Source organism: Danio rerio, chromosome 3, assembly GCF_052040795.2.
Source record: "Danio rerio strain M-AB ecotype USA chromosome 3, GRCz13ab, whole genome shotgun sequence".
Classification (NCBI taxonomy): domain Eukaryota; kingdom Metazoa; phylum Chordata; class Actinopteri; order Cypriniformes; family Danionidae; genus Danio; species Danio rerio.
This window is the reverse complement of record NC_141023.1, coordinates 34205130-34217933: the sequence shown is the minus strand read 5'-3', so window position 1 is coordinate 34217933 and position 12804 is coordinate 34205130. Positions and strand designations below refer to the sequence as shown.

Here is a 12804-nt window from a genome sequence, read left to right as displayed (position 1 = left end):
TGAACTTTTCAAATTTTTCATTTTTATTTTTTGCTCTTATTGTAAACTTGCTCATTTATTATTATTATTATTTTAAAGAATTTATTTTAATTTTACCTTTTTTTTTTATTTATTAATTTATTATTATTGGTTAATTTTTTTCTTTCAGAAGATATGTTTGTTTATAATTCATAGATTTAATTAATTTTATTTTGAGGGGATAGTGGGAAAAAAGAAAAATAAGACAATCTGTAAGTTTTTCTATGTTGTATTGTATACTGTAATGTATTGTTTTGTTAAACACCTATAAAAAAATAAATAAATAAAAATAAATAAGGTTTGGTTTACATAAAAAAAAAAAAAAAGAATGAGTGGGTTTTGCAGATATTACTCATGAACTGCAAAATGAGAGCACGACATTTGAAAATAAATAACATTGTTAACTTATTGTTTTTTAAGCAGTTTAGTGCATAATTAACTTGTTTGCATGTGAAAACGAACACTCTTGAAAATTCACAATTATTGCCTGCAGAAGCAGTGTGGGGATCTTGACAAACTAAATTAATATTATTTGATTTAATCAAGGTGTAAACTAATGAAAGGATGAAGCCAAACCTGGCGTCAAATCCCAGAACAACCAAACAACACTGAGATTTATTGCTCAACATTGAAAATCATCCCACTGTAACCTTTTGGCTCAGAGTGAGGGGAGGAAATGAGATGAGCCACTGAACTCTAATACTTGCAAAGATTACCGAAGGGCTGGAAGCGGTGAATTCATCAATGCATCCAGTCCAAAGCGAGTGACCTAAGGACAGCAAACAAGATTGGACACCCAAGCCAAATATTTTATCACACATATGCAATAGCCTGTAACCCTAAGAAGCAATGGTTTACAGAGGTTTTAGAATAGCTTAGAAGCATTATTCTGCATGATAAAGAGCAGATATAACAAGATACACTTAATAATAAAGACATAATATGTGTATTAATATTTTAATATGCCGATAGACCCTGACAGTCACAGTAAATGACAATAAAAAGTGAAATATGCCTCATATATCCTCACACATAAACACACACCATTTAAACTTTCAGAGAACATTCTCCTATTAGTGGCATTAAGTAAAATTAAATGAACAAAATATATAATGTGTGTGTGTGTGTGTGTGTGTGTGTGTGTGTGTGTGTGTGTGTGTGTGTGTGTGTGTGTGTGTGTGTGTGTGTGTGTGTGTGTGTGTGTGTGTGTAACCATTCTGGGGGAAAACATTTTCATAATTAAGAAGCTGGCTAGTTTATTTTACAATGTTGTTTGTGAATAAGTTTTCATGAGTTAGACAATCTATATATAATATGCATATAAAAAAAAACATTTAATGCATTTAAAATCCAAAGAATATAAGTAGAGGATGTGCTATCTTGTGGAAGGGGAGAAAATAATCAAATGTAATACTTTTGTTTTACCACTAGATGTCTGTTTAGCCCAAGTTTTCAAAAAAGAGTTGACGGAAGTTGCTCACAGCGGTTTCTGAAAATTACATACACTAAAAAATTGTTGCAAACAAGTTATGTGTGTTGAATTTAAACAATCAAATTAAGTGTATTGATGTTCAACTTAATTTGTTTGTTTAAACTCTTTAAAAAATTAACTTAAAAATTAAATCTAAGGAATCATCTTTGAATATTTTTTTCAGTGTACTTGCATTTGGATATATATTTAAGTATGATTAATGATTGCATTTACAAACTTTCTTCAATGGAAAAAAATATTATAGGAAATGCTGTGAAAAAATACTTGCTCTGTTGTGCATCTTTTGAAAAATATTTTAAAAAGAAAAAAAATATTCAAAGGAAAGTTAATAATTTTGACTTCAGTTTTGTTGTATGTTTGTATATCTTGTTGACAAACCAGTCAAAAAGAATAAAGTAATAAAATTCCCTTATACGTTAACATTAAATTAATTCATACTAAATGTTTTTTCCCTGCTATAGTATTACTGATATAGTGTCAGCTTACTTTGACATGCTACTCAGATCATTCTCTTCATAAAATATGGATTGGGTAAAAACTATTAGAAAAGAATAGAATAAACTGGTATTAAACTTGACATTTTGTCCATCACACTTCTGAAATGACAGCTACATCATTCAAACCTCTAACAGAGACAAATATTAAATTAATAAACTCATTGAGTATCTTCTATAAGGATTTTAAAAAGTACACCAAAAATGAATATACTCTGGCATTCATGAGTAATAAATAATCTGAGTGAATGGGAGGAGCGATGGCTGAAGTCTCTATAAAAGCATCTCGAGCAAACAGCAGTTCTGTGTTTTCTTTAAACTGTAATATCAAATAAAGACAAATATAAAGCATATAGAAATAATGGACATATTTAAACTTTCTGCTTTAGCGTTCATCCTTTACTTGCAGTTGCACAATGCTGGAGCCAGTCCCAGTGAAGAGGGGGATATCTGGACTGTGGAGAACTTGGAGGTTGAAATAATTTATTATTCAGTCATTTATTATTCATCAATAATCAATAATCTTAAAAAAGTAAATAAAAATGCTGCTGTCGTTTCTTTCAGGAGAAGCCACAGGTGACAGATGTATTCCTTCGCATTGCTGATCTGATGAAACGATCCAAATCTCAGCATTTTCATGGATTAATGGGCAGCAGCGCAGGTACTGTTTGTTCACTTTTTTCACTTCAAAGACATGTCATTTTTATTTTTTTGTAAATAATTCACAAATTCATAACATCTGTAATAATATGCTCTAATACACATGTGACTGGTTAAAAAAAGGTATGTTTTCTTTATGTTTTTAAGTTTTAACATAATTGTATTCTCTCTATGAAGGAAATACTCAACCTCTGCGACTTGGCAGGAGAAGTAGGTATTCTTTATCACTCTCTGTGTGTGTGTCTGTGTACACACAGTAGTAATACATTAAGCTTTAACATTTGCTTTTAGGAATCAAGGGTGAAATCTTTGTTGGACTTATGGGAAGAAGATCTTCGAGTGGTAGTAAAAATTTTCCTTTTTTGTCATTACATTTTTAATATTGACTATATATATATATATATATATATATATATATATATATATATATATATATATATATATATATATATATATATATATATATATATATATATATATATATATATATTTGAGTGCATGGATGATGTTAAACCAAACCAGAAAATGTTCTTCTATATTATTAAGTAAATAAAGTAAAAGTAAATATCTAATGTGAATGAATATTATATTTTGTATACTTGAAAATTTTATTGAAAGACATAGAAAGTAGAAAGCATGCAACTTATATTGTTGTCTTCTGGACTTACTGGAATTTATTCAACATTTATTTCTTGTTTTCAGATTTGCGAGAGCAACTGGAGAGACGTCAACTATAACTTCAAGCAAGCGCTCATGCAAGCCTTCTGTTTAGTTAGACACAAATTAAAATGATTGCTCACTCAATGAAAATTCTGTCATCATTTACTCACCCTTGAATTGCTCCAAACCTGTTTGAGTTCCTTTCATCTTTTGAACAAAACACAAAATATTTTAAGAAATTTGGATGTAAGCCACTAACTTACATTTATTCTTCTCATTATTCCAGACCAGTAGAACAAAAGACAGACAAGACAAAACAAACAAACCACACAATATAGATTAAAAAAAATAATAATACAGTTATAGCAATATTTCATCAAAGCTGTCTGATAAACCACCTTAGTAAGCCTAGGGTTTATCAACTATATGCTCTTCTGAGAATTCTCCAAGCCACAGATAAACGTGATCATCAAAAGCAAAAAATTATTGAAGTCTTACCTTACAAAATAGTTCACTTGCACTACACCATCTGTTTTTAAGAAGAATCCTCATACATGTATTGTATTTATGGATATTGACTATTCTTTATACACAGAGGAGCTGTGTATAAAGAATTGCAATAAGTTCTAAAAAGGTTTACCTTAACTTGCTCCTATAACAAATAAAACTTTCTCACTAGCAAGTTTGCTTGAGCATATAACATGCATGTGAATGGTTACAACACTGATCAAAATACTGTGCAAAACAGAAAAAATGGCAATTACTGTAAGTGAACTATCCCTTTAAATTAAAACACACTAAATATTCTGACCATAAGATAAACATGAAAGTTAAATGTGAAATAAATCATCTATGGTATCAGTGTTTATACTGTATTTCATTTCCAAATCTGTAAACCTTTAAATGTCAGCACAATTAAACAACTTCTATTAGATAAAGTCACACACAGCTAACTTCATGTGATATCTTTCCAATTCAAAGTCATGTCAAAGTTTCTGGAAGAAGTGTTTGTTTATGCATGAACATTGCAAGCTGATATTTAATAACAATAAATGCATCAAGGAGTGGAAACTAAAACCAAATGAGATAAACATAATGAAAGCCTCCCTTTTGGTTGCTGCATTGCAAAATATACTGTTTTATTTTGTATCTGGTGTAAAACAACAACAAAAAACTGTAAAACTGTTGTGCTATAAAATGCACTAACAATTTTAAAATGTACACCTTTAACATTATACTAATAATATTAATATAAAATAGCTTGAATTGTCTAGATTTCTTTTTCATAATGATAAAAAACACTGGGCGACACGGTGGCTCAGTGGTTATTGAAGGATTTAAATTACAATCTAATGCTTCTTTTAAATTATATATATACAGTATATATGTGTGTGTGTGTGTGTGTGTGTGTGTGTGTGTGTGTGTGTGTGTGTGTGTGTGTGTGTGTGTGTGTGTGTGTGTGTGTGTGCTCATGCTTATTATGCATATGTATATGTGCTTGCTTGAACCATGATAATCTAATAAGTCCATGCGGTGATATGATGAGATATTCTGTTTGACCTCAGAATGAGACAGGAACTTTCCACCCCTATACTGTCAAATAACTAAATCTGTAACAAACAAATCTTGCAGAAAGTCCCTGTCTGGGTTGCAGCTGTGATGTGTGACTTTTCTATAAAGAAAGCAGGACTGGAGCAGATGAGAAAAATAGAGTTTTATTGTCTTACTATTGACTCTTTTCTTTTGATGTATTTTTGTTATGAGAGGATTATACTCCCATTTGCCTCACTATTCATTTACTATATGTGTTTTTGTCAGATATGATGATGTCTAACCATTTTTCCAGTGTATTTTTATTTAACCCAAATTATGATGTGTTACTAACTAACTGCTAAACCACGAAAGCTTTGTGTAGGTGTTGGTTGGAGACAGAGCTGCAGAGATAATGAAAAGGTGGGCTTCCTTTAGACGGGTCCAGAGTTCATAGACAGGTCTAAGAGGAAAAGCAGATGTGCAGCACTCAGATGCAGCATCTTTTGTTCTGCTGTGTGTATGTATCTCTGTGCAGACCACATAGACCTTTGAGAGAGGATTCTGCCTAAGAACAGATGATGGCAACAAAAGAGATTGGGGTAAATGCTTTGAGGAGTGGCCAAGGAGATCTGACACTGCTGATAGACAAAAGGATGGAGACCAAAGAGTTTAAGAGCTTTTGGACATCCAGACTGCTTGGCTGACAGTTCTTCAAAAGCCCACACTGTAAACGATTTCCTGTTAAATTAACAGTAAGTTACTGGCAACAATTATCCAGTAGCTGCTGTATTTCATAAAACAGTAACATTACTGTAATACTAATTACTTTAGTATTACATTTACTGTAAAATGTATTACATCATTTTACTGTTTTATTTTTTTACTGTAACACCAATTACTGTAGTGATACACATACTGCAAAACTGAAAACAGTATTTTACTGTACATTTTTACCATGCAGAACTACGGTATTTTAACGTTACTTTCATTATTACTGTAAAGTATTTTACAGTTATTAAATGTTATTTTATTGTATTTAATAGTGCTACTTTATAATGAGCATAAAAATGTTTAAATATTGCACAAATGTTATTTTAACTGTTCAAGAAATGCAAGAAAAATAAAGAAACTGAAACTTTAACTTCACTATAAAAGTTTATTGTGTAAACCATACTGAAACAGTAGCAATTATTCAATATAACACAGCAACAGAACACTAATGAAAAATTGATCATTAAAACCAGTCAACAATTAATGCATCAAAAAGTATTACAATTTTAAAAACAGGTGAAAATACTGCTACAAGACACGAAATGATGAAGGCCAAATGATGTTGTAGAAAAGGGACAGTGAAAAAGGGCAGGAGCACTTCTGATGATCCTACAAAAATGACAAGCAAAATCAATCACTGGAGTAAAAACTAATCATGCCTCAAATGATTTCATTCATTCAGAAACCAAACACCGCACTGCTGTTTTATATAAATAAAACACTGTTTTTTTGTCAAAATACAGATTGTTGTCTATTTACAATTACACTAACAGTAATGGGGAAAAGATCAGTCAAGTCAACACTAGTCAAGTGTCCACACAGGTATAAAAAAAATAAAGTCTCATCTTAACTTAATGTCTGACTCTGTATAGCTTGAATATCTGATTCCATGACCACCCTAGAGCTTCCACGAATTTAAGAAGGGTGAACACAGTTAATTCTGACCTTAAGAGGCTACATATAAAAAATAAATAAATACATAAAATAATCTAATTTAATGTGACTAATGTTAATTAAGTACTTTTAAGCTTTTAACATGTGAAAATCTACTTCTAACTAAAAAAATAATGCTAATGATGAGTTACTGACATTTGGTTCGCATAAAACAAAGTAATCACTAAGCATTCATTTTTGGCAAAATCTGCTGAAAGGCGCAGCAACACGAACAAATGTGTTAAAGTTGAGCAGAGAACTGAAGAGTAGTCAAGCAGTCTACTACTAGAAATGTTTGTGATAATATTTTGCAGTCAATTCGTTTTACTGTATTTCAATATGCAGTGATGGCATGTCAGTGAAACAAATAAATATTATTACACCTCACCAGTGACATTTCCTCAAATTAAATCATCATGACGTTACTGTGCACAGCATCAGTAAAACGTTAAGAATAATTTAAATACCACATTTTTTAAAACAGTCACTGCTGATTACAAACTAACATTAAAAATAGGCTTACAGAAATCCTTAATGCATAATAATATGAAGATTTATTACTCACTGATGTCGAAGCACTTTCAGGTTGTCAGAGATGTAGACAGGACAGAATGTGCCATCAAATGAGCTCTTGTGCAGTCTTTGTTGGACATCCAGGTAGTATGTTCACCCACACTGTAAAAAAAAAAAAAAACAAATCTGTTATTTTACATGTTTTTTTCCCAGCATCTAGGTTAATAGAGTCATTTGGTTAAATAATTTTATTTATTAAATACTTGCTTACCCATATATATATATATATATATATATATATATATATATATATATATATATATATATATATATATATATATATATATATATATATATATATATATGTGTGTGTGTGTGTGTGTGTGTGTAAAAGTAACCAAAATGAATAATTTATTAAAATGTGAGAGATACTAAGCATGTTTGGTCTACAGAGAGAAGTAAACATTTACTTTAAGCATTAATCCTTATGAATCTATTTCAGCATTTTTGAGCATTTAGATCAGGGGTGCTCAACCCTGTTCCTGGAGATTTACCTTTCCGCAGAGCTCACCTGCAACCTTGATCAAGAACACCTGTCTTTATTTACCAAGTGCTCCTTCAGATACTATTTAGTTTGTTTAGTTGCGTTTGATCAGGGTTGGAGCTAAACTCTGCAGAAAGGTCGATCTCCAGGAACAGGGTTGAGCACCCCTGTTTAAGACAATGAAAAATAAGACATCTAGATGATATTTTATATTCAATCATTTGTGAAATTTAAATGACTTATATTCAGTATATACATTACATAAAATTAGAATAAGAATAAAAAAATAATACTCTATGCCAAATAAAATACTTCAGATCTAAATAAGGCAGGTGTTTTTACCTAAAGGTTCCTTTCCTCCAGTTAGTTTAGTTGCAGATCCCTCCACATCTGTGCTTTATTTGGTTCTTGACTTAAGAGTAACTGGTGTCGCATTCCAGGTTCATCACAATCTGAGCTAGAAAGACAATATGGCAAAAGACAAGACACATATAAATAAGTCTCAGAATAAAATATTTAAAAGGATAGTTTACTTTTCTGCCACCATTACTCCATGTGTTTTAAACCAGTTTGAATTTCTGTTGAACACTAAAGCAGATATTTTGAAGAATGTTAGAAACCAGTAACTATTGACATCCATATTTGAACCAAATTTCTTTAAAAAAAATATATGAGTTTGTGTTAAATGCAACAAAAAAAATCTATTTTTAACTATTTTGAAACCATTATTTTCATTTTTAGGTGAACTGTCCCTTCAATTCAAGTGTCACGCATTACTCATAAAAACTGATGTATCGCTTGAGGAAAACTAAATCAAGTACCTCCTGTGAGCAAGCAGAATCATTATGGCATTGTATTCAGCCAACTGACCCAGTCGAGGCTTGAACCAGCAACCTTCTTGCTGTGAGGCGACAGCACTACCTACTGTGCCACTGCGTCGCTACTGGAAGAAGAAAAAGAGGTTGTACATGAAACTCCTCACAACAAATCTGTGAACAACTTGACATTTTATAATCTAATCAAAATGAGGAAGACATCAACATTACCTTGAATAATCAAGTGAGGAGAGATTGGTAGCATCAGTTTTTCAACATCAATTGCTGTAGCTGCAAAAAAGATAAATATGATAAGAGTAAAATAAGACTTAACATTTAATAATCTAAATCTATGGTACAACCATACCAATCTGTATGGGGTTCAAATAAATTTGTATACAAATCATTCCCTACACCTGAACACCAAAAATAAAATGTACAATTAATGACACACTAACGTTATACAATAAGCTCATTAACCAGTGAGAAATAGACAATTAATATGAATTATGTTAATATTAACGTTAGCTTAAAAGACATCAACTGAATTTTATTATCAGCTCAATTTAATAAAACAGTTTAGACTTGTTTCATTGTGAGTTTAGTTTGAATAAGTAAGTTAACCTACAGTTTACAAATTTAACCATAATGATAACTTAGTCAAAATGACCACATGAAGACCAGAGCTTACCTTAACGTTAAACGTTTAACTTTTCATGGTGACTTTGCCTTCATCTCAGTGTTGTGCTGAAATACAGAATTCATTAATGTAGTTAACCCCAAGTAAAAGTTTTTTTTTTTCAGGTAACGTTACTATGGTCAAAAACTCACTTAAGATAAACTCACTTAACGTTATCTAATACCTCGCAAACACTACAAACACGGTCTGGCGTCGAATAACGTGACATAAGAACCTACAACTGAAGTAACTTGGTTAATTATTTTAAATTACACACACACTACACGGAAATATACACAAAACAACCCTTTAACGAACAGAATTTGACTTGTAAACACTTACCGAGGATGAATTCACTGGAGGAAAAGGCGACAGGTGGATTTCAAATTAGAAGAGCCGTTGCTTGCCTGGTGAAGGTCGAATCGAGTCGGCTCGGTTCTATGAATCGGCTCCTTAGAACAGTAAAGAGTCGAATCCGCCTAAAACCGATTCCTTTTTGTAAATTATTCTAAGACACAACAATAAATTATTACTATTTCGTTATACTGCTCGGCCACATACATTTATACACATATTGCTGAATGTGCTTGTGAACACGTGTGATAAAATAATTCCCGAGCAAACGGTTCAATCCGATTCGGTCTCGTTTGAGTGCTGAACCGAACCAGTGCAAACGTGATATTGATAAAATAGTAATATTGTTGTTGTTTTTTTCACTTTACCAGCGAAAATATTACATGTATCTGACTTTAACAATACGAATAAGGTTCGCTTGAAGTGTTTTGAGAATTAATATTTTTTTCTCCCAGAGTTCATTTCACACCAACAAGCAAATATAATGGCGAATGAGAAAAGCCAGATCATATCATAAATATTGCGTTTAATATGTCACGAAATTAAGTTTTAACGGGTTTTCATGCGAGAATATAGTTCTTCCAAACTCAAATCTGTGGTTTGTTTATAGATATCATGACTACTTTTAAGTGTGCTTTGCCGATAGGGGAGATTCTGACCTCCAGGGGTTGACGGCGCTCCATCACTCATGTATCCCGCAAACCTCATGCTTTAATCGGCCTAGACATTATTGAGACATGCCCCTGTCTTCGATGACTAGATAATAAATGTGTTATGAAATAAAGTTTTAACCGTTTTTCATGCGAGAATGTTGTTGTTTTAAACTCAATTCTGTGGTTTATTTATTAAGATAGTGCGTATTTTAAAACGTTGTTTTGAAAATGCGGAGATATGTGCCCTCTACGGTGGCCCATATGGGTGCCCAATATTCTTGAATCCGTCTAAAGCAGGTTGGTCACTCTGACTTTGAAATCATTTTGTGTTTAACAGCCCTTGGTTACGTGAATCAATTATTTTTGTTCCAATTTACGTTTTGGTTTAGCACAAAGTTATGTTTATTAAATATTATTTCATATTTCCATGTTACCTTATAAAATGAAGGTGCAGTGCACCCAAAAATGGAAAACCAGGGGACAGTTTAATGCACTGAACAGTCTGAAGAAACTGGTTAGGTTATTTACTTCACAAAATAATTTGTCTAAAAATAAGTAAACATAATAATCATAATATATAGTGTGTGTGGAGTTGTTCTTGGTCATTTGCAGTACTGTATTTAGATGCACAGTAACTGATTTTTCCCCAAAATGCATTGTAAAATCTACAGTAACATACTGTTAACCATGTTCACAGTATAGAAAAGTTGAAAATACATTATTATACTGTGAAAACAACAATATATACAGTAACACACTGTGCACAGCTTATACAGTAAAAAACTGTCGAGAAATGCAGTATAATACTGTGAAAACAACAGAAATCGTTTACAGTGCAGGATCCTGATCTTCGCTTTATTCACTTATGCTCGATAAATGAATTCATTGATTTTGATTCATTGACTCCTAACCAATTATTGAATGGGGGTGGACTAAGGGAAGTGAGAAATAGTCAGACATTAGCAATCTGTCACCCACAGCAAGAAAGTCGCTGGTTTGAGTCCCAGATGGGTCAGTTGGCATTCCTGTGTGGAGTTTGCATGTTCTCCTTGTGTTTGTGTGGGTTTCCTCTGGGTGCTCCGGTTTAACCCACAGTCCAAAGACATGCGCTACAGGTAATTTGATTGAACTAAATTGGCCGTAGTGTGTGTATGAGTGTGAATGAATGTGTATGGATGTTTCCCAGTGATGGGTTGCAGCTGAAAGGGCATCCGCTGCGTAAAGCTGGATAAGTTGGCAGTGGATTCTGCTGTGGTGACCCCAGATTAATAAAGTTACTTAGTTGAAGGAAAATTAATGAAAGAATGAATAGACAATAAAACATATTCAGGAACATTTTAAAGACAATTGTATGTCAAACAATAAAAGATATGAGGAGATGAGAGAGTCCCTCGTATGATTGTAAAGCATATTTGCTGTACTGCAATCCGTTAAAAACACTTATTAATGTTCAGCAAAAAATACAGAAAACACAATTTAAAAAAAAAATGAACAAAGTAGAAAACATTAGATGAAGGAATGCCTAATAAATTTTATCAGAAATGAATTTTTCATATGTTTACATTTTTATGCTGCTATAGTCAAGAGATGAGAGCTGTGAGTCCACCTCAATTAAAAAATGTGAAAAAGTAGGCCTACTAGTAGAAATGCCTTGATAACATTCAGACATTCATTCATTTATTTTCTTTTTGGCTTAATCCCTCTATAAAACAGGGGTCGCCACAGCGGAATGAACCACCAACTTCTCCAGCATATGTTTTGCACTGCAGATGTCCTTCCAGCCGCAACCCAGTACTGGGAAAATGATGACATTCAAACAACCCAAAATACCTCTCATGTCCGCAGAACCACACACGTTTTAGGCACACACAATCTAGGACACATAATCTAGGCAAACCATATATGGTTACTACGGATGTTAATGTTATTAACGTCTTTTTGAACATCGTCATCGATATATTTTGATATATATGATTAATAAATATTGTACACAATAAACAATAGTGTTTACTTTACTTTATTTCACGAATATTGCAATCGAGACAGCCGAAAGGGGAGCATTGTTTCCGATCGCCACTCAATATAATAGACTGAACAGTTTTTAATCAGTCATAGCTGATCAGTCATTATTATCTGACAATAATATCTCAGATACTCGTTTGCTGGCCTTGCTGAACAATCATTTGGACAGGTTTGATTTATATAATAGATTAATTAATGATGAAGTAAATAATAGCAAGTTATTATAGGCAATACATTATATGTAATAAAAATCTTTTTACATGTAACAAATGTATAACACTATATTCATATTTTACTCAAGCGATTTTATAGTGTTTATTTGCTAAACTTTCTTATAATCTTTTAATTAATGATTTCCCACATTTAATACTGTAGTAATTTATAGTAATAAATTGTTTTTAAACCAAAATTTAGCAATAGGAACAAATTAACTATTAATAAAAAAGTGTATATATATATACTTTTTATATACAGCTGTGAAAGTTTAGTAAAAAATAGTAGTTCATATATAAACTTATAATTATAATCAGATAATCAGTTAATATAATCAGTTTATAACTATATATATATTGTTTAAATGATTAACTAGAAGGCTAATTTATTTTAAAGTGACATATTATTGTTTGCTTTTTATATTTTACAACAAAGTGATTTTAAGTACGA

General features: G+C 31.8%; 1 protein-coding gene and 1 long non-coding RNA gene across 8 annotated transcripts in view; one reads left to right on the top strand and one right to left on the bottom strand.

The window, feature by feature from the left end:
• tac4 (tachykinin precursor 4) overlaps positions 1 to 3474 on the top strand; it is a 58863-nt gene extending 55389 nt beyond the window's left edge. Inside the window, exons 4-8 of one of the 4 annotated variants that reach the window (XM_087241921.1) lie at positions 2394 to 2476; positions 2572 to 2665; positions 2842 to 2874; positions 2956 to 3009; positions 3367 to 3474. In XM_087241921.1, coding sequence (XP_087098047.1) covers positions 2394 to 2476; positions 2572 to 2665; positions 2842 to 2874; positions 2956 to 3009; positions 3367 to 3401 — 299 coding nt within the window. In that variant the 3' untranslated portion in view covers positions 3402 to 3474. 4 annotated transcript variants of the gene reach the window in all.
• Positions 3475 to 5999: 2525 nt separating this feature from the next.
• Positions 6000 to 10154, bottom strand: LOC147845682 (uncharacterized). 4 transcript variants are annotated; one of them, XR_015481002.1, is made up of 8 exons: positions 9455 to 10154; positions 9280 to 9353; positions 9125 to 9180; positions 8665 to 8724; positions 8440 to 8561; positions 7961 to 8075; positions 7127 to 7236; positions 6000 to 6237 (listed from the first exon to the last, which is right to left on the bottom strand). It is a non-coding gene; the product is annotated as an uncharacterized LOC147845682 (long non-coding RNA). The 4 variants fall into 4 exon arrangements; XR_015481005.1 differs by having other exon boundaries at positions 8440 to 8558; positions 9455 to 9521; XR_015481001.1 differs by lacking the exon at positions 9280 to 9353.
• Positions 10155 to 12804: the final 2650 nt, after the last annotated feature.